Raw genomic sequence first — 27,495 nt, 5'->3', positions numbered from 1 at the left:
TAAAAAATATAAAAAAAAAAAAAAAAAAATAAAAAAAAAACTTATCTTTTTATAGTTTATTTTTCTTCTTTCTTAGTCATAACTTTAGTGTAGAGATGGCACAAGTTTGCCGAACTTCACGAGTTTTTATTGCTTTCTCCCAAAAAGTATCAAAGTCTTCGATACACTGAGGCAAAGAGAACATTGCAGTAGGCTAATTATTAAGGTCATTCACTGGCCCATGCATGTCAGCACATCCATTGTGTTTTCTTAAGATAGAGTTAATTTCTCTAATTAAATATTAAAGAAGAGAAATGTTTCAAGTGATGATTTAGTTATAAGTGTAATAATAGTGGGGGGAAGGGGGCAAAGTAATGAATTCTTGAATAAAAATAAATTACATAAGTAATTAATTTTAAGCTCTTATTTATTTATTATATATATTATGGATGATTTAAGTAGTAACAATTGACTTCATCGAAAAAAGAAAGAAAAAAAAAATTGGCGACAAAATCCTTACCCTAAGTCTTTGTTCTCTATCCGTTGTTTTGCCCTCCAACATTCCTAATAATGAAGTGCGTCCTTCTTCTTTCACGATATGGTGTTGTCTCCACCTTAATTGTGTAGAAGTTCTCCACCTCAATGGCCTGTTCTTCTATTCTTGTGTCGTATTTCCTCTGTCCTTATGGCGTGTTACATTTCCTTATATTTTTAGTGTATTTTTAAGTTTTCTCATTTTTCATTCCATGGAGATTGCACAAAGGGTGTTTGATGAAATGACTGAGAGAAAGGTAGTTTTGCAGTGTTTGGTGCATTCTTGTCTTCGTCATAGAAAGTTGTATTTATAACTCTGGCTTTACATGAAATGTAGTAGTTACAACGTGGGTTGTTATTGATTTCAATCATTCTCTACTCAGAAGGCACTATTCCCAGTAACATGTAAGACAATTTTGCTATATTTCATTCTGTATTGTTTAGCATACTACACCCAACCCAACTATAATTCATGTCATCTATCTGCAGGGGCGGACCTATGAAGGGGCCGAGGGGGGCCATGGCCCCCCCCCCGGATTTTTAAAATTTTTATATATTCCCTTAATTCCCTTGTTTTTTCCACTTTTTTCTCTTCCTATATGTGAAATGTCGCTATTTGGCCCCCCCCAATATTGAGAACAATTTTTAAAAGTAAAATAATGGGCACATATGTCATTCCTAATTAAAAACTAATTCCTTAATCCCTATTTATTCTCCCCACTATTCTTTCTTATCTTTTCTTCCTATTTATTCTCTTCTGTTTCTATAAACTAATAAACCTGGTTAAAGGAAATATTTGAAAAAACATTTTATTAGGTATTCAAAAATCAAAATGTCATTCATAATTAGAAAGTAACTCTTCCATCCCTATTTATTCTCTTCTATATCCTCTATGCTCTCTCCTTTTTTCTTTTTATTTATTCTCTTCATTTTCTTTCTTTCTATTTATTCTCTTCGCTTTCTATTAGCGTGGGTTAAGAAAATTTGGAAAAAAAATCTACTCCACAATTAAGTACTCTTTCTCTTTCTCAATTTATTTATCGTTTATCTTTTTCTTATTTTTTTTATTCTTTTTATTTGATTTTATATTATATGTTTCTTTGTTTCTTCTGCAATTTTTGTTATTTGATTTTGAATTGTGAATAAAATATCTATAGTTAATAGGTAACTAATTGCCATTGGTTTGCATCTATTACCTAAAAAAAAAATTTGATTTACATCTCCTACCAAAAAAAATATTTGCTTGCATCTAACTTTTTAGGGTTGAAGTCATGTGTATATATTTTTTTATATTGTTGCTTTAATTTTACCTATATTTTGTCAAAAAAAAAAATCATTATCAATAATTTACCTTTTTTTTTTCAAATAAGTGTGGGCCCCACAAAATATATGTGGGTCTATTCTTTAATATAATAAAATAATTTAGATGTGAGATCTCAAATGAATATTATAAGGGCCCACATAATATGTGTGACAAAAAAGCATTAGTGCTTCCCTAACAGGAAGGTTATCTGGCTTTCGTTCTTCGGCCCCCCCCCCCCAATATTTCATCCTGGGTCCGCCCCTGTCTATCTGAATGAATTTTCTTCTACCAAGAGAATAAAAAAACATCCAAGATAAAGTTAATTGGTGTATGTTTTCTGCCTAAGATATTGTTTACATTATGACAATTGATGAAGTAGAGAACCTTGATGAGAAGGCGATTCTACAATTCAATTACTCTAGGTGTTGCTGCACAATCCTGTTCGTCCCTTCAGCCGGTTGAACCTGCAAGTATGAGCTCGACCGTGGAGGTCGAGTTTTCACCTCCGACGATTTAGTTAAGAATCCGACTAAGGAAGACAAAAAAGTAATGAATAATAATAATACGAATAGTGATCGTTCTATTCAGCGTACCTTTCTCTCGTGTTCTCATACATTTTTATAACTTTTTTGTATACGAGTTTGACTAGGACTCAACATCAGTCATTATGTGATATGAATCTCAATAATTGAATCCTACTCGAATGTGAGTAGTTAAATTCTTATTGAATACTGCCATTCCACCGACCTTATCTAGACTGGTTCGATTGGTCTGCCCCTAGTCGGTTATCTTGGCCGATTCGGATTGGTCGGTATGGTCGGTCAGACCGAATTGATCCGGGATCAACCGAACTAGTCTTTGCTAGCTTTAGTTTTCCTTTATCACTAGGTGTGTTAGTTCTATCATAATAAAAATGAAAAGATGATGATGTTTTTTAGAAAATTAAAATAAGATGAATGAGTAGAGAGGTGTGTCTGATGTTTCGCGTGATTGACATATTTTTTCAAAACTCATAGAAAATTTTTGAAGACAATCATTCAACTAATAAATGAGTATGCTACAAAGTTACGCTCGTATATATAAACTCAGTACAACATAAACAAGGATGTTGAGATACGTGTGTGGCAAAACTAGGAAAAATAAAATAAGGAATTAAAATTATTGCAACCATAACTCTAAGATATTTAACTCTAAGCTGCATAATAAGCTACGTAAAATGTGAGGTTATCATGATCATGTTCAACGGAGGCATTGTGATTTAATCCAAATTGAAAAATCTAAAAAATTATTAAAAGGCATAAAATAACCATAAGAGATGTTTAAACCTTATTCTGATATAACTTCAAATTGAGCTAATTGGGATTTGGGAGGCGGTGATCTATATAACTAACCACTTTTTAGCTCCATATGATTTTCTCATAGACATAGCCCTTTGTGCCTAATCATGCTATCCTATGTAAACGATTATTCTCTCTTATTGTTTATCTTAATCACGCGCTTTAGAAGGTGTTCATGCCGATTAATGTGAATTTTATTTTTGCAACAATTTCCATGTGAATTGATTGTAGTGCTATTAACAAACATTGAGAGGTGAAAAGTTTTGTTCTTGAGTTCCAGATTTCTGAGCAGAAGAATTTATGTGAATAAAAGGGCCGGTTACATGAGTTTGGAAATTTCAAATATCTAGAGATTTCAAATGTATGGAGTCGTAATTCATAAATAAACTGTTTGATTAACATGAATCTATGGAACGAAATCTGTGGATTTATTTGTGATTTTTGTGAATGTGCAAATGTTTATTGCTTTTATGATAGAGGTGAAATCAGAGATTCCACCCCATACCTATAAATCTACAGCGTTTTTAGTGCAAAATGATGAATCTCTAGATTTCATGAATCTAGAGATTTTCACCGCCAAACGGGTATAAATCTTGCATTCATGAATCCAGAAAGATTTAAAATCTTTGGATTCATGTAACCAAACAGACCCTAAAAGAATGTCAAAATATTTTCATTAAATATGAATTTTAAGAAAAAATTTTAATAAAAAATAAATTTTTTTATGAGAAACTTTTTTGTCCCATATAGTCCCCATTTTTTTTAGGCACCCTTTGTTTGCAGAAGTTGAAATAGCCAAAAAAGAGTGAAAAAAACAAACATGTAAAATCCAAATGTAATTGGGTGAGAGAACAATGAAGGAAATAAAAGGATTTGTGAAAAAAAATTCAATGTAGGTCCCACTTGTGTTGTATCTTACATTTTTCTACAAAATCACACATTTATTAGAACTTAAAAAAAAAAAGAATGGAGCAAAAAAAATACATGCCACGCTAACAGACAAACTTCCTTAAATTAAAAAAACTCGTTTGCTCACTTTCACACTCCACTCCACTCCACTGAACCAAATAAATCATATTTTAGAATTTCATTAAAAAAAATTACTTTTTTCAAACTTCACCCCCCCCCCCCCCCCCAATTTCATATTCAGCAAACAAACGGTGCCTTAAAGAATGCTTCATTCCTGCAGAAATGCCACCTTTCCTCTTGCAACTCTGCCTTTACATGTGAGATGAATGGAGACAGAGCAAACTGGCAATCAAACTAACTTTTGCGAAACTCCCAACGGCATGCAGGTTTGCATATTATTCGTACAATTCCAGAAAAGAACTCATGGATTCAATTTTAAGGCTGCGTCTTCGATGCGAAGTCAATCAAGTTGATAGAGTTCAAGAATGAATGAATGAATGAATGAATTCTTTGTTGCACAGTTAACATGGACTGAAAAATAGAATTGATTTGATGAATCTGAGGGTTGATTGTCCAGAGTCTAAACAAACAGATGTAGAAGATGAACTTGTTATACTACCCAAAAGGCAAAGCAAAACATAACTTTCAGCAAAAACATCTTTTCCAGTACAGTAAATAAAGTTACCGAAATGTACACAACCCCCCTTGCTGCAATAGAGCCTTCAGTGAAGCCACCAAACATGGAGTGTTTCTTGCAAACCTGTCATGACCACTGTCAGTCCCAAATAGGGAAGGATTAGTCTTAAAATGACTGCACCATAACTCATCTCTCATGAAGAAAAAAAATAAGCGGAAAACTTTTTTCCGTAGCACCTGATCCATAATGGATCTCGTGTTCCTCCTCAGTCTCATGGCGTTCAAAGAATTACATTTTCAAAACCACAGACAAAAATCACCGGTTTTGAAGGCCCTCAATTGTTTTCTTCCATTGATAAGCTCTTTGTTTTGAATCCTCAAATGACATCACCTTCTTTGGCTGAAAATTTAAGAAAACATAATTCAGATGGACTGCATGGAAAAAGATAGGAATATGACAGACAAAGAAAGAAGCTTACTGTAGAAATCTTAAAGTGTGAAGCACTTAAGACTTGGATACTGAGTTCATTAGGGTTATCGGACCAGATTATGTTCCCTTTTATCCCTTTTACTGTCACTTTTGAAGGATCCAAATAAATCAACTTGGGTTTGTCAGTGAGGATAAGCTGCACCTTCTTGTTTGTTAGCTTCCGTATTTTCTTCACATTTGATATCATAATGACAGACTCCCCAGGATCCAAAAATTGCTGCCTGTGAATAACATAAAGAAAATGCATAGATTCAACATGCCAAGCACAATATCCACCAAAAACAACGTAAAAAATCCCCAGGGACAGAAGATCCTTTTACTTCTCTTTCTCTTTTATTGCCACCCTTATGGGGCAGGCTGCAATTAGAAGGCGAGGTAAACCAAACGACAGAAGAAAAAGGAGATAAAAAGTAGAGTCAAAGAATCCAAGGTACATGTATATACCACCACATCAAGTTCATGCCCTCCACCCACCCATTCAGTGGACTTCACACCAAACTAGTGGTTCCAAAGATGCAGGCACCAATGAAATAGAGTGGGGTAAAAGTCCATTGGAAAACAAAAATGGAATTGCGTATTCCAAACAGGGATCTTGACATCTATTTGCTTGACCTGCATATTTGCTGCCTGGAACTTGAAACACAGTAATTATAATAATGTCTAAAATTTATGCCAGGGAGATCCATAATAGAAGCTATTTACCTTTTACAAAGGCTTATGGAAACTTTAAGAGCATACACAACAAGAACCTTCATATGGTTCTTATTGACCTAGAAAAAGCCTATTATTGGGTACTTAAGAGATATTATTTGGCTTGTGCTAAAGAGTAGATTAAGAAAATATATAGACATCCTTAAGGCCATGCATGAGGGCATCGTGATGAGTCCAAAACTACTGATGGTTAAGGTAGTGACTTTCCAATTACAGGTAGTTTACACCAAGGTTCAGCTCTCAGTCCTTACTGTTTGCACTCATAATGGATGATTTAACCAAGCAAATCCAAGATGTGGGTCCCATGGTGTATGTTTTCATGGCTGATATTGTTTTGATAGATGAAATTGTAAAAGAGATTAGCGCAAAGCTAGAACTATGGAGATCAAGTTTGGAAGCAAGAGTTTTCAAGTTAAGCAGAACAAAGACAGAATATATGAAGTGTAACAGTCAGATCTTGATAGGCAGTGAAGTGGTAAAGCTTGAGGAATGTGAGCTACCATAAAGTAAAATGATCCAAATACCTACGGCCAATCCTTAACAGAGAGGGTGACATAGAAAATGATGCTTCCCACATAATCAAAGTAGGATGGATGAAGTGCAGAGGTGCAATAGGATTGTTATGTGACAAATGCATGCTAGTCAAACTTAAGGAAAAATTTTGAAGGATAGTAATAAGACCAGGCATGACTAATGGTGTAGAATGTTGGGCAGCTATGAACAGCAATATAGATAAAAATGAGTGTTTGTCCCCAAGAAAGAAAGGAAAAAAAAACAAAAAAGGGAATAAAATGAGTGTAGCAGACATGAGGACCTTGAGGAGAACATGCAGCAAGGCTTTGAAAGATAAAATAAGGAATAATTATATTAGAAGTGGCATCAAATCAAGACAAGCTCTACGAGAACCGCTTGAGGTGGTTTGGGCACGTCCAATTGAAATCTATGGATGCACCAGTAAGCAAGAGTAACCAAACTCAGTTTAGTAGAGCTAAAGGAGATAGAGGTAGGCCAAAATGACTATAATAGTAGTAAGAAAGGATATGGATGCCGTCCTAGTATGACCATGAATAGACTTGTTTCGAAGGCAAAGATCCAAGCTATCAATGACTCATGTAATTTTTTTCTTCAGCCACCCTTCGGTCCATGTAGCTGACCGTATTTAGTTGGGATAAGGTTATGGCATGGTTGTTGTTGCTTCGGTTGTTCAAAAAAGAAGAATGGTTGCTCAACAAAGAAGTCATTGTTGATCTCAAAAATCTCATTTTCAATATCTAAAAGCAATGTTCTTAATTGGTTAGAGACTAAGGCATGGAATGTTAAAATGCAACACAATGGGAGAATACCATCTTGAGTCAAAGGAGTCAATTGAAGCAAGTCTAGTGACATGTCCAGTTGCCTCAGAAGATGAAGTGGCACCACCAGTTCCCTCATTAGCTCTTGTTGGATTATATCCAACGTGTGAAGGGTTCCATGCAGAATCCTGAACAACATCAGCCTCAGCAGTCTGAAACCAAAAGAATGCATATGTTCACTTTCAGTCACTTCCAAATTCTAAGAAAATTCTAGGCGACCCACTTTCAAGAAAGGAAAACTTGTACCCCTTTCGAAAATAGTAAGGTGGCATACATTAAACTCCAAAGCTAGTTTTGGAGGACTCTGCTGTCTTAAACTTTTCCAGTCAATTCCCCTGAAAAATGGATGCATCTTGAGTACAGTATAACCATCAGGCCCAGCCCCTGGTCTTCTGCTTGGGTTTATATCCTGCATTAGAGTTGCAAAGCTTATTAAAACCCACAACCATTGTAGTGACCTCATGTAACACACATGCTCCCAGAAAAATCAAATGGTAAAAGAATTGAAAACATTTAAGTAATTGAATAATACAACCTTATCCCAATTAAATGGGTCGTCCAACTGCAGATAATATAGAGAGAAAATGAAAAAGTTATCATACTAGAGGTGGGACTCAAAAGAAAAATGCATATTACTTGAGATTGAAAATCCCAGAAGATTCCACTGTTTTGAGCCTAAAAGAGTCAAGCAAGCTCTTCCTTTTATATCATAATAATCTAAACTTCGAATTGAAGAGAAAAAAACCTGGCTCTTACTTGAGATGAGAAAGAACAAACCGCCTAAAACACCATATATGGTGTTACCCTAGGCATGGGTATGTGATGTGACCACGGTTTTTGGGTTTAGCATAAATGTGGAAAATTTAGGGTTTTACCAAATTCCCATGGGTTGATCTTAAGAGATAAAGTTGATCCTAGGATTGGTAGAAAAAGGGAAGGAAGATAATGTGGTTCATTTTGCGTGAGGTTTAGGGAAGATTTTAGGTGAAGGGTTGGATCAAAATTGGTGGCTTCTTGGATGGATCTTGGAATAGGGGCTGCCATGGTAAGGGGGTGGGGTTCCCTAAGTGCACAAGAGGGAAAAGGGGGCGGGGAGGGGCGGCGATGGCTAGGGATGAAGGGGAAGGGACTGGGATCTGCTGTACTTACTTGTATGCTGCTGGGAAGAAGGGAGATGCTGGTTCTTGAAGTTTGAATGCTGCAATTGAAGGAAAGCATATCTGAAAATGCACCGTGGCCCTCCCAAGAAGACCACAACCCAATTTCCCACGAGAGATATCAATTCTTTATTCAATGAAGACTACATTCTACAATGAAAGACTTGGCTAATTTATAGCCTTACATCAAAAGAAAGAACCTAACTCAAAATGGGAGACTCTCTTTGGACTCAACTAAAACTTGGAAACCAACTTAACTAGGGTTTCCTTTAAAACTTAGGATACCCTATTTACAACTAAATAATAACCACACAAACTAAAGGAAACTCTTCTTGAAATAAAAGACTAACTTATCTATAAGAGTCCTACTTTTAAGAAAGACTCCTTAGGACTCAAGAACTCAACTAACAAGTCCAATTAAGACTTTTAAAGTGGACTCTGAAAATCAAGTTTAAAATTCTAAAATTAAATTACAGCAGCTAATTTGGAATAGGATTGACCAAAATATCCCTCTTTGAGGATTTGGCCAGGCCTAGGTGCTCCAGTTTTGAGTGGCCCCAGGGGTTTGGGCTTGGGGGTGGATTGGAGGGGGGGGGGGGGCAATGCACATGCACACAGCCACAAGGGCTCTCAAATTCATAAATATTGATATCTCTAATCTGTCTTTCACGATGTGGGATTACACCATTACACCATATATATTAAGGTAATTGAAAGACTACAAAAATAAGAATCTTACAGCAAATAAGGAAACTAAGGCTGCGTTTGTTTGCAAAGGTGGGGTGGGAAAAAAGGGGTGGGGAAAAAAAACATGTGGGTCCCACATGTAGTGGGGTGAGGGAGAAGGGAAGGGTTTTGGGGAAAAGTGATCGGGTGGGTCCCCTCTTTTCCCAACTTTCCCACAAAATCCCACCAAATATGTGGGGTTTAAAAAAGGCAGGGGGGGGGAAAGGGGACCCCCCCACCACGGACAAGGTTCCTTGTTCAAGGAACCCCCCTTTCCCACCCCAAGCAACCAAACCTCACCATTTAGGATTTAAAGGAAAAGTAAGAAATTTACACATTTTCCAAGAATTTTCCCACCCCTTTTTTCCCACCCCACCTTTATTCCAGCAAACAAACGCAGCCTAAGAGAGTCCGAAACCCAAAATCCTACAAATCTAACTTCTAAGATAAATAAATAAAATAAACTAATAAACGCTACTTCCTCAAATGATATAAATTCCTAGAGCCTACTCAATTCTAACTCAATAGATACCCACTTCATCATGGTCTGGAAAGCCAGTTGGATTTGAATAAAAGTCCAATGCAGCATATTTGCATCAGGAACTTGACCAATTGATCTGCAGAGAAAACATCATACGTATGGGTAACTTTCCCACACTGCCCACTTAGGCAGCCTTGTCTAAATGACCCTAAAAAGGGAAGACTCAGAAGCCCCTGCTCCCATGTCACACTTCAGTCTTATTGGAGTGTGTCAATAAGCAGACAGTAGTGGTCAGAGAAAAGCGGATTCACAAACATAGATAGTGGGAAGGACTGCATGCGAAAAAACAGGAGGTTATTTAATTAAATCAGGATTTGATATTTAACACGTGGCTAACCCAAACCATGTTCTATCCATCCAATGGTCAGATTAAAAGTCATGTCCATATGGCTCAAAATGGTGGACCATTTTCATAGTGCTTACTAAATCAGGTCATGCAAGGGCAAATATAAAATTATGAGTCCCAAGTTTTGTTGTAAAGTTAACAGGAAGACAGGTATAGGGCAGGACCAGTATTTAGAGATGTTGGAAACTAGGGGATTTTTAGAACATTACATTGGGTCTTGGGTATTTTCTGGTTTTTTTTTTTTTTTTTTTTTTTTGGTTAAGGAATATTTTTCTAGTTAAGGAATATTTGGTTTGTAAGGAAGAGGAAGTTTGCGATAGAGTAATTCAGTTCTAACACAAGCTACTGCCTAAGTTTCAGTGCAATGCTCAGTCGGTCATTCTTTTATGGCTTCTTCCTTTTCTTTTCTCTTCCACTCACATTCTCTTTGTTTGGGATGTGATTTCGGATTTCAAAGACCTCCTGACCAAAACAAAGGGTTTTTCTTCAACCTGCTGCTACTGATTTCTCTTTTTGGTTCTTAGATTCTTGTAGTCCGTAGCCAGCAACAACTGCGTATGGATTAAACAGTCCTTGTTAATTTTAGGCGTGTTTGTTGTGATGTTTATTGAATGCTAATGATTCTTTTTTCTTTTTTTGGAGGAGCTTGCTGCTGCAATCAAGGGCTCTGATACTTGAGGATCATAACTGAGAAGATTGATCTTGACTTAGAGGATCCTTTTTGTTTCAGAGGAGTTCCTTTCTGCAATTGACTGTTATTTTTCTCTTAGAATAAGTTGCTGCTGGAAGCATCACTTTAGGGGGTAAAGTCTTTTTCCAAATATCACCCTAGGTAGGTCTGGTAGGATGGTATGGGAATGGGAGGTCAGCGGTTAGAGGAAAAGGGGTAGGAAGCTTGTGGTTGGGTCTTGGGTCAGTCTTGAATGATTTTGAATTATTGAATCTTCTTTCTTAATCTTTCTTTTCTTGCACTCTCTTTTCTTTCGTTCTCCCTTTCTTTCTCCCTTTCTTCTCTTTTCTTTCTTTATTCTCTCGTTTCTTTCTTTCTTTCTTCTTTTCTTTCTTTTCTTTCTTTTCTTTTCTTTTTCCTAAGCTGCTGCAAGATCAAGAAAGGGAAGGGAAGAATGAAGGAAGAGGGGGATGGGCTGGGAAAGGGTTGTGGGAGAAACAAGAGGGAGGGGTAGGGCTCTCTGCCGCAAGGGGAAAAGAGGGGTGGGGTAGTTGCCAAGGGGTTAGGGAGGGAATGGAAGTAGGGAGAGGGCTGGGTCTTCATATGTTAAGGGAGTGGATTGGTACACTCTTATGCTGCTGTAGAATCTCTCACTAGGCTGCTGCAAGGAGAATTTGAAGAAGAAGAATCTTAACACTCTCAGCTGTTGGGGTTCCAATTCCTGCAATGCTCAATTTTATTAATCCAGTCTAATTTGTATACAAGGCCATTATCCCTTTGAAGTAATCAAGTTATCTGAGTCCAATTCTTTTTGTATGGTACTTATGATCACGTGCTGCAGAAGAGATTGGGTGACTGTAATCTTGTCACTGTTCATCCATTAATGTGCTGTCAGTTCAGCCTGTTGCGAATGAAGTTTTCCTCCATTAATCTACTGGTGAATTAATCCATGTGATTAGTTTTTTGTATTGCTCCCCCTTTTTTATTTTTGGCAAACTCTTGGGATATAAGCTTGGTTTCCTTTTACTGTTGCTGTTGTCCATTAGCTCATTACTAAGGGTGACAACAAGGCAACCACTGTTTCTCCCCCCAACACTGTGAATGTTAGCATTACCACCATCAAACTCAATGGGAGTTTGAATAACTTGTGCCCAAACTTCTAATAATGGTGGATTTAGTTAGTGTCAAATGAAGAATCCATCACTCTCACCTGCTTATGGCACAGCTTAGAACCCAATATAGCTGCCAATTTTATGTTTAATACAACAGCCACAGGCATTGGGATGATTTGAAGGATACTTACTCTCAAGGGACGAATATAAATCGTGCATATGACCTCTATGAGAAGTTGTTTCAGCTCCGACAATCTACTCAGTCTCTCCATGAATACTACAATTCATTCAAGGGCTTGGTTAAGGAGTTGAATGTTCTTCAGCCACTTACCACTGATATCGAGAAGCTACAGGCTCACATCTACAGTTCATTCAAAGGTTCACTTGCTGGTGAAGTAGTCCCTTCTCTTGCTGATAGTTTCTGTTGTCTTCAATGTATTGCTACTCCTACTAGGGTAGAATCCTCACCCAAGGATAACTCTGCATTTATTACTAGCTGTGGTCATGGAAGCACAGAGGAATGGTGTCACAATGGTGATCATTGTAGTGGAGGTCAGTCAACTGATCATTCCAAATTGAAATCCTCATTGTGGTAAATCCGGTCACCCACTTAACTATTCTTGGAACAAGCATGGTAAGCCAGGCTGGAAAACCCAAATTACCAATTATGCCATATCTGATGGAAGTACTGATGCTGTCCTTATAGCGGTTCTCCTGTCCAACCGATGGTGGTGGCTCATCTCACAATCCTGATTATTGATGATATATGTCAGGTATTACAGCAATTAAAAAGTCTCAGTGCATCTGGTGGTATAAATCCTCTGATGCTTCCTCTTCCAGTGTGAACCTTGCTCATGCAGGTACATTTACCTTCTCTACACCTTCCCTCTCCCTGGAATATTGACTCCAAAGCCTCTTCTCATATGACTAGTTAGTCTACCTTGTTCACTTCTTTTTTCTAAAGCATCTTACCCTTCTGTAATGTCAGCTAATGGGCCTATTGCTCCTATTACTAGTTCTGATATAGTTGCTCACACTTCTCCATTCATCTTTTCTTTGTATTATATGTTCTCAGTTTCTCTTTGGTCTTCTTTAAGTGATCTTATAAAGCTTTACAGTACCCCATGACTTTCTTTTCCACTCATTGTATTTTTCAGGATCTTCATGGGAAAAACAATTGATGGCATGAAAAGGATGAACTGTACTACCTAACCGATGATGCTACTATTTCCATTACTTCTGCATCAATTGATGAGGTGACACCTTTCCAGTGGTATTGTTGCCTATGACTTTTGTCTTTAGCTAATTCAAAATTGTTATTTTGTTTATTCAGTCTAAGTTAGAGAGTAAAGCGTATGATTTAGGAAACATCATCATCTATATTTTGTGTTCTTACAAAACCACTGGGATGAAGCAATTTGTGTTCTTCGGCTCTTCGATACTTGAACAATGCCCTTGGTAAAGGTTGATTTATCATGCACGAACATATAGATCTTGTTGCTTATTCAGATGCTGACTGGGTGATGCAACTCATTTCCAAGGATCCCACAAGGCCTAGGGCTGTATCCCCAAAACCTAGGACCCTAAGGGGTCTTTTGGTCATTTGGTAAAATTTGGGTGTCTTAGGTTTGGGTCCGATTGAGTCCACTATGCTGTCTAAACCCTATATACCTATTTTTATTTCATTTTTCTGATTATTATTTTCCAAGATATTTGAGAGTCCTAGTTTAGTGAGATTTCCAGTTAGGTAGGGATCCCATAATTGGAGTCCACTTTAATCTCCTTAACTTTAAGACTCTATATATCTCTACTCTTAGAATTTGGAGGGGTTGAAGTCAAGGCGGAACCATGATTCAACATGGCAAGGGAGGGGTGAATAACGAGAGTCTGCATCACCTCCCTGTCGAGGGAACACTGACGCTTTTTCACAACATTGTGTGGGCCCAAGTGGGGCCCACTAGGGGTCCCACCCCTAAAGTATTTTTTCATATTTGAAAATGGGACCACATTGGATCGGGCCCAATTATATTAAAAATATAGGTAAATTATTGATAATGACATTTTTACCCTGACAAAATATAGGTAAATTAAAGCATGAGGATCATTAACAAAAAAATATATATCTTACAAAATTAACTCTTTTTAGTTTTAATGAATGTTTTCTTTCATAAAAAATAAAATAATAATAATAATATAAAAAATAATAATAATATAAAAAATAAAATAATAATAATAATAATAAACATGATTTCAACAATAAAAGGCTAGATGCAAACCAAACGAATCATAGTAGTTAATTATTCACAATATACAATCAAATAAAAAGAATATAAAAAAATGAGAAAGAAAGACAGCATAAAATCAAACAAAAAGAATAACAAAAAAAATCAAGAAAGAGAGAGAAAGAATACATAATTGTGGAGAAGATTTAAGAACAAACTCCTAATGCTGAGCTTTTCCAAGTTTTCCCTAAGCATGTGAAGAAAGAGGAGAGAAGAAATAGGGAAGGAAAGAGGAGAGAAGAATAGGAAGGAATTTTAGGGATTGAGGAGTTAGTTTCTAATTGAGATTTAAATGCTTCTTCCTTAAAAATAGGGTTATAATTGTAAATTATTGAAAATGACATTTATACCTGTTATCTTTACCTTTAAAAACTATTCCCAATATTGGGGGGGGGTCAAATAATGATATTTCACATGTGGGAAGATAAGGAGAAAAAAAAAAAGAGAGGAAAAATTAAAGAAACTAATCAAAATTTTAAAAAGGGTGGGAAGCATGGCCACCCGAGACCCTATAGAGTTCCACCTCTGATTTGAGTCCTCTAGAGTTGGTTATAGAGTTTTTTTTTTTATGTCAAAGTAAATTGATTAATAGTTGAGTTTGTTGGGTAAGCCAATTAGAGTTCTAGTTGGTTCTCCAACTTAGAATCCTTTTCCATTTCTTATTTGAGGCTATAAATAAAGGCATCCAGCTATGTAATTGCCAAGTTGAGTTGAATATAAATCTCAGTTTGGAGGAAATCCAGGTCATGGTCTTCTTGGGAGGGCCACGGCAGAATTTGAGAGTTATTTTCTTCAAGTGTTTTTCAAACTATAGCAGTGCTTCAACATAAACAGCAGCCACCTTCCTCAATCAAGTACACCCCCCCCCCTCCCTTCCCCATTCCATTCCTCCTTCCCCCGTCCCTAGCTCATGGCAACCTTCCCCCACCCCTCCCCTTCCAACACGAACACCCCAGCCCCCTCCCCAACCCTGGGACACCCATAGAAACCCTTCCCCTCAAACCCTAGTTCACCCCAAACCCCATACCTCCAGAGCAGCCCTTTCCATTTCTCTCTTCTTCATCTTTTTTCCTTCATTGACCTACTGCAGCCTAGGGAACCAAGAAAAGAAAGAGACCAAGATCCTTCATAAATCAAGAAGGCATCAGGAAAATCCAGATCCATTAAGAACCTTAGGTAGCCACCCATTCTCACCCCAATTTCACCCTTAAACCCTTCCTAGAACTAAACGCAAGCTTCCTAGGTGTCTTCCCCTTTGCCGCAAGACCCTAGCCCCAATTCCCCCCCCCCAACTACAAGCTTTACCCTATCCCTGTTCCATTCTCAATCTTAATTTTATCCCATACTTGAATTATTATTTTCTCAAATTAACCCAATCCATCTAGATTATTGGCGAGCCCTAATTTCCCCCAAATTCAATCCCAAAACCCTTACTCTTACAACCCACACCCCATCTTTGGTATTATTAAAACCCTAATTTTTCTCAATCCCATTTCACACAATCCACAAACTACTATTGTTGGTTATTTGATTGCTGGTTCATAAGGAGAGGATCCTAAAGTGACCTAATTTTAGGGTTTTATCTACAATCTCAAAACCCTAGAATTTTGGATTACATCACTGGGCAAGGTCAGCTAGTGCTGGTCACTCGACCACAGGTATTGTACGCTTGCTGGAAGAGATATTGATACATGATTAAGTAAGAAACAAAATTTAATTGCCAAGTCGAGTGCTGTAAGTGGAATACCGATAAATGGCTGAGACTACCCCAAAGTTAATGTCGCTTATGACTCCCCTTCTTGAAATGGGTTGACCAGCAAGCAGCCATAGACATTGTTAGCAATCCTATCTATCATGAACACGGCAAGCACACTGAAGTGGACTGTCATTCAGTTTGAAATGCCATTATAGAAAAGTTTGTTGAGACTCCATGTGTTTCATCTTTGGATCAGCTAGCAGATACGTTGACCAAGTCTTGAGTTGCTCCTACAATCTGCACCTGTTAAAATAAGCTGATGACGGCTGAGCTGTACGCTTCAGCTTGAGGGGGAGAGTTGAAGACTACGTGTATTTTAGTCTCTTAAGTAGGGTACTTCATTTTTTCTGCCATCCTTTTTTTTTCTTTTTTCTTTTTTAATCTAATTTTGTAATTTGCGATGGGCTAAGGTTTTGGGAGCAACAATATGAACTCCAAGCACCATTCATATCTAATTAAGAAAATTTCAGCTTATAAGGAGACAGCTTGCAACAGAGTTACTCAATTCTAGTGCAAGCTGCTATCCCCCAAGTAACCTTGGGGTAGTCAGTCTTAAATCTTCTTTTCCTTTTCTCTTCTTTACTCATTCTCCATGTTTGGTCTTGTAATTCTGGTTTGGCTACTCTCTGTTTGGTTTGCATGAGAATCAAGTTAAATGGTTTATTTGTCAAGGTGAACAAGTAGTTAAAAGTTTATGCTGATCTAATGATCAGATTTGAAGTATGGGGTAGGCTAAAATAGGGCCAAATTTAGTAACCAGCCAAAAATAACAAGAAACCAGGATAACAAGTCAATCTCAACATATAAATAAGGAAGCAGACTAGGAATGCATTCGCAAATAGTTAAAAAAAAAAAAAAAAAAAAAAAAAAAAAAATAAAAGGCACAAGAAGGCTGCCAAACAAAGCGTTCAATTTGATGGGAGTAGTAATTTACTAACCAGCACTAGAACCTGATCTGAAACTATCAGAAGTTTGCAGAATAACTTCAACTGACAAAACAGAGACTGGAAAACATGGGGTCAAGGATGGAGAATGAGAAAACTGACCTATTAACATGGAGAAAGGTTAAATGTGACATCCCTCCAAGGGCTTCATTTGTTAGATAGTTTCAGATTCAAAAAAGTCTATCTCATAGGTCTGGTCAATTTATTTCATCATCATCCTTGCTTTTATTCAGAATTTTCATGTCCCCCCCTTTTTGTAGTACTAGTCAGGCCATCCAGTGACTTCGTTTGTCCCTTTGAACGTAAATCGAGAGTTAAACCTCTTCATTTAGGTTAGGTGCCCATTACACGACCTATGCCACAGAATTTAAATCCATTCCCTTAGAGGTTTGAGAGAAGATTGTTTAGTCTGAAATGGTTTGTTTGTATAAGACCCACTTCTCGATTTTTTGAGTTCTCCTAGACAGTGATTGCTGGGTATTAATACTGGGATCAGTTAAACTTAATAGGAAGGAAATCCTTGTTTGTGTGTAGAAACTTGAGTAAAGATAGAATCTTGATCATGAACTTGGATCTTGAATTATGTGAACCAGAGTTTACCCCCAGGCTGAATCCCTGGCCACTCCAAAGTGGCACATCTAGGGCTGGCCCATTCCAACCCAAATTACTTTCTGATTTTAATTTTTAGATTTTCTTCTTAATTTTCAGAAGAGTGTTGGTTAGTTAGAAGTCTAGTTTGAGTTAAAGATAAGTTCTTGAGTCCCTAGGAGTCTTCTTTAGAGAAAGACCTTTAAAAGCCTTTTTATTTGGACGATTGAGATTAATTGTAAGGGGATCCTAATCTATTAAAGAAACCCACTTAGGATGTATTCCTTTAGTTGGATTCCTTTAGTAGGTTATAAATAAGCCTATTCTTTCTTTGTATTTTCTCAAGTCTGGATTAATAAACTTATTGAAGAATTGCAGCCAAGAAGGTGTGGCAGGGTCCTTTTGAGGAGGACTTGCAGTCTAGAGATCTCTTATCTTCATCAGTTAAGTTCTCCGATTCCAGCAAGTCCAGCAATCTTCCTCCTCTTAATTCAGCACTCAAGTAAGTACCGGCAGCCTTCCCACCCTCTTTCCCTCATTCACAGCAACCCAGTCTCCCTCACCTCCCAAACCCATCAGTAGACATCCCCTACCCCTCCCCTTGCTGCTGCACCACCGGCAGCACCTCCCCAGGTCCCCACGACACCCTAAACCCGCCACTACCCCCTATGACACTGCCCAGCCCCTCCCCCACCTCTCCCCCCACCCTGCTGTTCTCGTCTTTCCCTCTTTCTTGCTTCCCCCCTTTTTTTGGGGGGAAAAAAAAAAAAAAAAAAAAAAAAAAAAAAAAAAAAAAAAAAAAAAAAAAAAAAATCGCAAACCCCCTCTCTTCCCCTCAACCAAACCCAACCACCCCCAAACCCCCCCCCCCCACCTTCCCACCATATTTAACAATATTATCCATCCCATTCAGATTTGATAGTTGTTTTGCTGGTTCAAAAGAAGATTATCCTAGGCAAACCATCCAAGGAACCCTAACCCTAAAATTGGGTTTCCATGATTGAATCTTGACAAAACATCGAGGAAAATCTTCAACCAAATTGAAGAGGAGCTCTGATTCCATCTTCTCAGGCTTCCCACTGTCAAGGAGTTAATCACATACACATATTAATCCCACAAATCAAACCTCAGCGAGGTTAGATGAGGCTCTAGACTTAGTCTCCGATGGAGAACAAAGGCGATGGCAGAAGCTTGCACAGCAATTTCATCAAATGTGGCTTGATACTTACTCCTATTACAACCTATGTAAAGGACTCAAACAATAGACTCCCATACTAAAAAAGAAAAGCCTAAGCCAATCCTTAATCTAATAGTTAATTAACCAAGAAGACTCAAACAAAGTCTTAATCCACCCCCACCAAGCACTTACAACAGAACTATTTAAAAAAGAATATTCCCTAGCTAAAAAGGGAATATCCTAAAACAACTTAAATTTAACAAGTGGTTCAAACCGGCAAAACCAGCTCAATTTAAATCACTGAAATAAATTAAGTTTTGGGATGGAACAAGTAGTAGTTCAAGCCAGCAAAACTGGCTCGATTTAGATCATTAAATAAATTAAGTTTAGGGAAATAAAACTATTAATCCCACATAGTTAAACCCATTGAAGTGGCCAAATACATGTACGTAACCCAGTCCTAGACTTGTTCCTAAGAAAAGAAGCCCAATTTGGTGATGGATCTGCATCAGCTTGGTTTTTCTTTTGTTTTAGTACCAATGAAGCCAATTAACTATACTGTCAATAATGTGAAACACAAGGACCCCCCCTGGCCGAAAGCTCAAGTGGGGCCCCCAAGATGGCTCCAAGAAGCCACTATAAGCTGGTCGAACCTCTTTGGAGGGGTATTTTAAGCATTTTAGCCCTCAATATATGTCTGAAATTGCGACCGGTAGGCAAGATCTACGAAGTTCTATCAGCAATCCGGTTTTATGTAGGTGGGCTGGCCACAGTAAAGGCTTCCAGCCAAAGGATTGTAAGGCGCGGGAGCTAAAACTAGGCGCACCTTACATCTTATCCTATATAAAGAATAATAACGGGGCTAACGCTCTAGTGGGGCCCTTGATTCTTGGCTGAGCCCTATCTTGCTTTTAAAATTTTCGAGAAACTTTTGTTGAGTCCAATTTGGTTTGCAGTTGCTTTGCTTGAGTCCCAAGTTAAGTGTCTATAAAATATTCCAATCTAAGGATTGTAATCTCGTAGTAATTTGATTCCTCTTTAAAGTTGTTGAGATAAGATAAGATTCCTTATCTTATTTGTTAGGAGTTTTGGATAAGAGTCCAGTCCAATACGTAATGGGACCCTATCGGTAAGGAGATCCCAATTGGAGTCAGAATCTGTTATTTTAGCCTCCTACAAATAGCCTTTTCATGCATTTTTATTTTGAGTTTTGGATGAATTAATGAATTGATTGTTTGAGGATCGGAGTCTCCCATGTGGGTAAGCCCTGGTTGAGTAAAAAGCTTTCAAGTTCTTCTTTAACTTTTTCAATTCACAGCTCTCAAAAGATCATCAAGCATCCAAGCAAGGAAAGCAAGCATACAATCTGCAGAAGTCAGCCCAAGACATTCCAGGTATTTCCAGCCTTTCCCCTTCCCCTTGCAGCCGTCCCCTGTTTCTGCGCAAAACCAGAAACCCCTCCCCTGCTATTGCAAACCACCTAAGAGCCCTGTGCTACCCTATGCAGACCCCTAATCCCCTTCCCCGCTGACCTACAACCCTTCTAGGATCATCCCACATCCTGCCCCTGCCCTACAACCCTCCCATTCCCCTCTCAACCCTCTCGGTCTCTCTCCCTCAGTCTCTTTTCTTGCAGCAGGGGGGGGGAAACAAAAGCAAGAAGGAATATCAGGATTCTTTCAAGAATTGCCGCAAGTCTCAACCCATCCCTCCCTTTACCCTAAGATTCCCTACCCCACCCCCCTTACCCAAAATACTCCCATCCCAATTGAATACTTAATTTCCCTCTCTTTTCCCTTCCTAGAATTTTCTTGACATCTCGAACCCTTCCCTAGTAATATTTTAGTTACCCTACTACCTAGTAAAGGATCACATCCCCTTCCCTAATCTTCCCTTTCATCCAAACCCTGCCCATATAATTTTAGGTTGATCCTTTTCAACCCATTATAGTCTTAAACTCACCCTTAGTTCCTTAGATCTTTCCACTAAATTGCTGGAATTTCCTGGGAAAAAAAAGTGAAGGGAAACTACCTGATTACCCTTTAGCCCCAGACCTGGTTTCCATCAGTCAAGCTTCACATAGGGAACACTGTTGATTGACTTACAACCAGATTCTGTAGACCAGCTCAGTGGAGCTGAATGGCTTGCTCGATTAGACAATCCATGGGGCTGGGACATGCAAACCTGATTACTCTCTAGTTTTAAATGGTTGTGTGTGTTAGAATGCTAAAATATATGAGCTAGTAGCACAAGGGAAACACGATGAACTCAATGCCAATATTCTACATCACTTTGAACAGGTTAGGATCCATTTTATAGCTCAAGAGTTCAGTTGATAATGCATTCATCTTGGACGGTCCAATCCTAGCCAGGTCAGTACATCTAGTTTGATTCAAATTTCTTGTGTCTTGCTGAATTCTCCAATTGGCTATGTTGTTAAACTGATGATAATTGGAAATTGAGGGCCCCATATCTTCAGATCCATTGAGGAATTACAAAAGCAGAAAAACAATTCTTTTTATTGACTCGGTCAAAGTCCAGCTATTTTGTCTGTTAATCCAAACAAACAGAACTCTTGAATTGCGGCAGGAAAAAGTTGAGAGAAAAAAGGCGTGTAAGTTTTAAAAGAAAATAACAAAAAAGGCAGCACTGCTCAAACTATGGTACATCCCATTGTTTTCTTTTCTTTTTTTTTTTTGTTTTTTTTTGGTTTTGGGTAACAGGTACATCCCATTGTTTGTGATTCTGACCAACGAGACCCATCGAAGTAGGTTTGTTACCATTGCAAATATCACATTCTTTTCTTCTTTTATTTATTTATTTTTTTTATTTTATATATTTATTTTTTGCTTTTTCCTTTTCAACTGTGTGTGAAATAAACTGAAAGAACAAACTGGTGGTCCAAAGGCAGAACTGGGCCATGTATTTCTATGACCAGCTTATAATAAAACCAAAGCCAAACAGCAGATCACACGTGACTTACCAGCAATCTATCAATAAGGTCCTTAGCCTCTTCAGAGAAATATTCTGGGAATCTAATATCCCTGGCTATGATTCTTTGGAAAATGAGCCATTCACTTGAATCTTTGAATGGAGAAGCTCCTGAAAGCATCTGATAAATGGTGCATCCGAGCGCCCAAAGATCATTTCTGTTATTGACATGTCATTAAATAAAGGGCATGTAACCACTTTTCAGAATTGAGAAGAAAAAAAATTCATACATTCAGTTTCTAAGTTTAAAATTCCAATATGCCTTGCATGTCTCTACAATGTCTCTTACCCAAATGTTGCAGGGGAAGAATTAAGGACTTCAGGTGGGACATATGCAGCGGTTCCCACAAAGGTACAAGCCTTATCATCTGGATACATAAAAATATATAAATATCAACAATTAATTAAACATTTCGATTTAAAAAGAACCCTTGGGATAATATGATAACCTCACCTGTGGAAGCATTCGGAAGGACAGTAATTTGGCTGTCTTGCATGGGCTTTACACTACCAAAATCAGCAATTTTAATGTGCCCATCTCCAGTAAACAGCAAGTTCTCTGGCTGTCATCAGAATAACTCTTAGCTCGCTCAACATGCCATGAAACAGAACCAGTAACTGACAGTACCTTAATATCTCGATGGATCAATCCAACACCATGTATGTACTCAAGAGCATCAATAACTTCTGCTGCATAGAAGCGAGCTTCATCCTCTGACAGACGACCTTTCTGCATCCATTGGAAATTAACCAGATGCCACAAAAAAGTCTAACATGGCAGGCACAAATAGTGGAAGAACCTATGCGCCAGAGTATATCTTACTTACCCTAGTTATCTGGTCAAAAAGTTCTCCACCTTCACAAGACTCAAGAGCCATATCTTCAAAGAACAAAAGGAACCATATCAGATTGTAAACAAAAGTAAGCAAGCATCACAAGGTGCAGGTATTGCAAAGTTAAGCTTATCTCTGTTTGAAACAAAGGCAACCAGACATAAATCGAGCTAGGGAAAAAATAAAATGCTTATTTGGACCAAAAGCAGAAGTACCTACACAGAGAAAAGGGATCCTGAAATGTAAAGAATAGCCGGATAATGCCAGGATGGTCTAACTGATCAAGAACAATGCGTTCCAGCTTCACATATGATGTCTTATTTTCCTTTGTAATGAATTTTTTGTCCATAATCTTCAGAGCATAGACAACTCCTGTGTCCTTCTTCTTTGCCCTCACAACCTGATTACAGAATTATTGCACATATATCTATTAAAATAGAAATAACAATGACTGGTGCATATAAAAAAAACTGGGATCACAGTAAATGGACATAGATAGTCTGAATTACATACAATATACTTTTGGGAAAGGGAGATGACAATTCCAAGTCAACGTAGTAGAAAAAGAAAGAATTAAGCTTTGCAGAGTGATGGCTGTTAGGACCCCTTTTTTCTTAATCTGCAGACTTTAATTTCAGTAGAACAACAACAGCAATGCTACACTTTGAATCATTCCATTGAAATCTGATTGTCATTAACAAAGCTTACATTAACATGAAATTGTAAAACTGCTGCTCCCTACTCAAAACAGAACATTACAAGAAAACAACTCTGGAAATTCTACCCAAGAGACCCTGCTCTCCCCAGCAAGCTCAGCTTGCTTTCCACTACATTCTTTCTTCCTCCCCCCTCACACTTTCCACATTCCCTTTCTTATGTACCCACAATCCTAACAAACTCCCACACTCTCTCCAATCATTCCCTGCCACATGGTGTATGCCTCTGTCTCAGCGTGGTTGTGGATGCATCCCAATACTAATCTGCCACTTGTCATTTCCTGGTTGGATTGGCTTTGATATTTGCAGGTGATGATTCGATGCTTCCCCTCCTATCCCTCCATTTGTATACTCGAGTTACCAGGGGCTTATCAATGGCCACTCCGGAGTAGAGGACTACAATAGATATGAAGAACTTCACAACCACATAATCCTAGTAAGGGGTCATGACATCCATATAATTGAAGAAATAGAAAATGCAGAAAGGCGGATAGAAATTCATAAGTTGGCATTTGAAGTAATTCCTCCAGAAAGAATGTCAACTCCAACCTTTGAAGTTGGCCGAGGGCAAGAAACGGAAGGATCACTTTGGACAAATGACAAGGGCTTAAAACATTTCTTGTACAGAAGGCACAGCAAGGACCCTATTGAATAAATTGTGATTTTAGTATTTTATTTCCTGATGCTTTTGAAGAAGCAACTTCACAGAAGAATGGCTCTCACAATAAGAGAGTATTCGTGCAGTCTTCACTTCCTTAACAGTTAGATATGCACAGGTTTCAAGAACTTCAACAGACAGACCATATGTCACATTTTTCGTTAGCCATGTCTAAACTTCACTGAATGTTAAGCTTAAGATTAATTTATTCCAAAACCAAATCGCAAGTATGTCAAAAATTTAACTTCCACAGGAAACGATGTAGCACATGTTCTAGAAGGCAAGCCTAAGAACAATCTATTCTGTTTCTTACAAACTCAAAAGGCATAAGTAATTCAACTTTAACCATACATACATCAAGTTTTTCTTACGCAAGACATTAGTAATAGCATGGTCATAAGCATCACTGCCAATGTTCAACATCTCTACATTCATCTACATCGCAAGAATGACATCCCAAAATTTTAACAAAAATGACTGTTTAACTCTGTGACCCAGCTGAAACTAACAGAACCTTAGAAATTCTCTCTAAACCTAGAAGAATCAAATGTCTTAAAACTAAAGGAAGGCTGAATAGCAAAGCAACAAGAAGGATTAAGTACCCATTATTGATCAATCTAAAATGCATTTGGATTTCCCTTGTCTGGATTCTAGAAGCAGCCAATGAAAATAAATAACCAACATCCTAGTTCCTTTAGCTTACATCAATTAAAAGACACTAATGAAATCCAATTGCATTTCCCTTGTCTGGATTCTAGAAGCAGCCAATGAAAATAAATAACCAACATCCTAGTTCCTTTAGCTTACATATACTAATGAAATCCAATTGCTCTCAGATTAGCAAAGATCAGGGCAGCAGTCAGGGGTTCAGAAAAAAGAGAAAAAGCTGTGTTACCTAACCTAGCCTTAGTCATTTGGTTGCAGCATATCAGCCATCTCCATGAGTAGCTCACGAGACAGGACTACAGGCATCTATATCTCATCTAGGTTCTCAAATGATATGTTATCGTCCTATACAAGCAATGGACTAACTTGCTATTCAAATTCAAAAAACTTGCTGCTTTTGCTGCTACACTAGGAGAGAAAGCTTTGTGAGCTCCGAAATGAATGCCTCCCTTCTCCATATCATAAGGGATAGCTCAAAGCCCGATGATTGGTTAAACAGGAACAAAAAGAAACAGAAAAGTATTGGGGGAAGGGTAGTCTAGGATTACAAGAAACCAGGAGTTGTATCATGGAGCTCTTCTACCCCATGGTTGTCTTCCTTCACGAAAACCCTTTCTTTTAGGAGTCCAAGGACTCGTTATGCAAGGTAGCAAATATGTTATGAAGCTTATTTTTAAGGGTCTGTGCTCACCATTCGGGTTGAATAAAGTACAGGGAAACGACAAAACCAAACTGGATTTGTTTTACTTAAACGTGGACTCTTAAGAAATACCTAGTGTGATTGCTTAGATCATAGGGAACGCGGAAGTATTGCCCAAACACTAATCATTCAAAAATACAGAACCCTCAGTTGTGGATCTTTCTCCTCCACCGCCGCACGGAATGGATTTCCCATAGACCCGTAGTTGCAGGACCCGGTGATGGGGATTGTCACCAAAATCCATAAATTATCGAAACAGAAGAAGAAAAAGATTTTTCATTTTCCCCACCGTGTTCCCTTGGTACTCGAGAGAAAAGTAATACCCAACACAATCTTTGCATTACCAAAGCAAAACCCACAAAATCAAATCTAGTAATTTAGCTTTAAAAAATCGAGTGTATGAGGAACAAAACCTTGGAATAGGAACCGACGCCATAAATCTTGCCCAATTCAAAGTCTTGGATGCTGAAATGCTCCTGAGGAGCCCTGAAAGCGAAGCTCTTAGATCGCTGCACCGAAGAGCTAGAGTTCTGAAGACGAAGCTTAGAATCAAAATCTTGCTCCATTGTGGTCTCTACAGTTGCTCTGCCACCTTCTCCACCAACCAACGCCAACATCTCACCCCACCTTATCTACCAGTATATTTATCCTCTCTCTTCTCTTAAATTAATCTCTCCCTCTAGAAATAAGAAAAGGGAAGGAGATGAGAAGAAGAGAAGCAGCTCTTCTTTTGGGAAGTTTGCAAGGAGTGAGGGAGAAGGGCTGCTTCCTCTGTGTCACGGCCTCCAACAAGGGGAAGACGGTCAACGGGAACAACACAATAACCCATCAGATTCCTTTCCTTGCCACACTGATAAAGCGATAAAAAGGCTTTTGTTCCATCTGCCACTTCTCAGCCTTATTTTTTCACATCCAAAATGGAAAACCCAGTATTTTTGTTTTGATTTTGAACAGTTGCCACCCAAAAAAGTTTAGAAAACAACTTGGGTTGAGGAGAAGAAGAAGAAACAGTAACCAAGAACCACCAAATGGGTTGATGATACAAAGAATTAAAACAAAAAACATAAGCAAAACAATTTCCCACCCTCTCTAAAAACTGCTTTTGAGATTATTCTTTTTAGGCCCCTTTTTTAAGCTAATTAATTTTCTAATAAATTGCTGTGATGCTTGTCCAAATGCATGGATGGACAAAGGGATGTGATGTATGAGTATGGAACTATGGGCATTGGGAGGAGGCACATGGAAATGATGATGGAAGTCATTTTCTCAACCCTAAAAGTTTGGTTTGCTGCTCATGATTGGATGACAATCTCTCTCTCTCTCCAGCTATAGGGATGGGGATAGCCCAAACTTGATTGTTCAAACTTTCTAATATTAGGGAGTGGAGCCCCAATTTAGCCGGCAAGGATCCTTTAAGATGTTGGCCATTTCTGTGTATCAAGTATAGTTTATGTATTGTTATTAATTAATGAAAGAAAAAAGTAACTTCCATTTGAATTAAGAAGTTAGTCCTGTTCCATTAGCAGCCATTCAGCATCTCTATGGATAAAGTATTAGTTTTTCAATCTCAAGGGTTGGCTTACCTAGCAAAAGAATAACAATTTATAGTATCAAAAGTTTGAATATTTTTTTGAAATTTAATTGAGATGCAGATAAGTTGGCGTAATTGAGGTATACCTTAGCTAAGGGTGTCAATTCATATGGTACCAACTTTGAATATCGAAAACAAAACAGTCCTGTATTGAATTTATACGGTACAGTATGGTTTCATTATTTGCAAAAATGGTTCGATATTAAATCCATGCGAAGAAATGGTTTAAACACGATATCTAGTGCGGTACAATTTTGGTACGAACAAACCCATGCCACTTTTTTTATTAGTTTATTAAGATCTTAATGAAATTGCGATCAAACAATCAATAGAATCTGATATTGTTGGTTATATTCTATATATCTATATACGAAATAGAAGGGAGAAACATCCTTACCTGGATTTGCTTTTCCCAGTTATAAAATATCTACAACGGAAGTAATTTGGATCCATGTCCTCGTTCCTCCACAATCCCATCATCGGTTTGATTCCACAATCTCTAGGAAAGGGAATAAATTCCACAACTCAAATGCCGTGTGGAAGGATGGTATAGAGATCAAAAGCAAAGGGAAGAAAAATCCTCTAAAAAAATCTCCTTCCTATGTTTTCTTGGAGAGAGGGAGAGAGAGAGAGAGAGAGTGAGAGAGCCATCTTTTTCTGGAAATCGCATGTAATGCAATCAAACTCACTTATGCGGTGGTTACCAAAATATATAACCCTATATTTTGTAACCACCTTAAAAGTGATTTTCCAGTTTTGTCCTTCGGCATATAATTATATTAATAATTAA

The 27,495-nt window shown here is 37.9% G+C and overlaps 1 protein-coding gene across 4 annotated transcripts; it reads right to left on the bottom strand.

Moving 5' to 3' along the window:
- Positions 1 to 4,332: 4,332 nt before the first annotated feature.
- LOC149022478 (3-phosphoinositide-dependent protein kinase 2-like) lies at positions 4,333 to 26,378 on the bottom strand. 4 transcript variants are annotated; one of them, XR_016172431.1, is made up of 12 exons: positions 25,528 to 25,824; positions 22,594 to 22,774; positions 22,369 to 22,421; positions 22,170 to 22,271; positions 21,996 to 22,104; positions 21,831 to 21,909; positions 21,534 to 21,699; positions 7,526 to 7,660; positions 7,243 to 7,403; positions 5,178 to 5,409; positions 4,936 to 5,098; positions 4,333 to 4,822 (listed from the first exon to the last, which is right to left on the bottom strand). XR_016172431.1 is itself a non-coding variant. In XM_089150557.1 (12 exons), the coding sequence occupies exons 1-12, from the start codon at positions 25,941 to 25,943 to the stop codon at positions 5,015 to 5,017; spliced, it is 1,590 nt and encodes a 529-aa protein (XP_089006683.1). In that variant the 5' UTR covers positions 25,944 to 26,378; the 3' UTR covers positions 4,333 to 5,014. The 4 variants fall into 4 exon arrangements, 2 of the variants coding, with proteins under 2 accessions (XP_089006683.1, XP_089006682.1); XM_089150557.1 differs by adding an exon at positions 25,838 to 26,378 and having other exon boundaries at positions 4,333 to 5,098; positions 25,528 to 25,709; XR_016172430.1 differs by having other exon boundaries at positions 4,334 to 4,834.
- Positions 26,379 to 27,495: the final 1,117 nt, after the last annotated feature.

Source organism: Hakea prostrata, chromosome 3, assembly GCF_041222555.1.
Source record: "Hakea prostrata isolate BN-2017 chromosome 3, UWA_Hpros_2, whole genome shotgun sequence".
NCBI classification, from domain to species: Eukaryota; Viridiplantae; Streptophyta; class Magnoliopsida; order Proteales; family Proteaceae; genus Hakea; species Hakea prostrata.
This window is presented reverse-complemented; position numbering and strand designations above follow the sequence as displayed.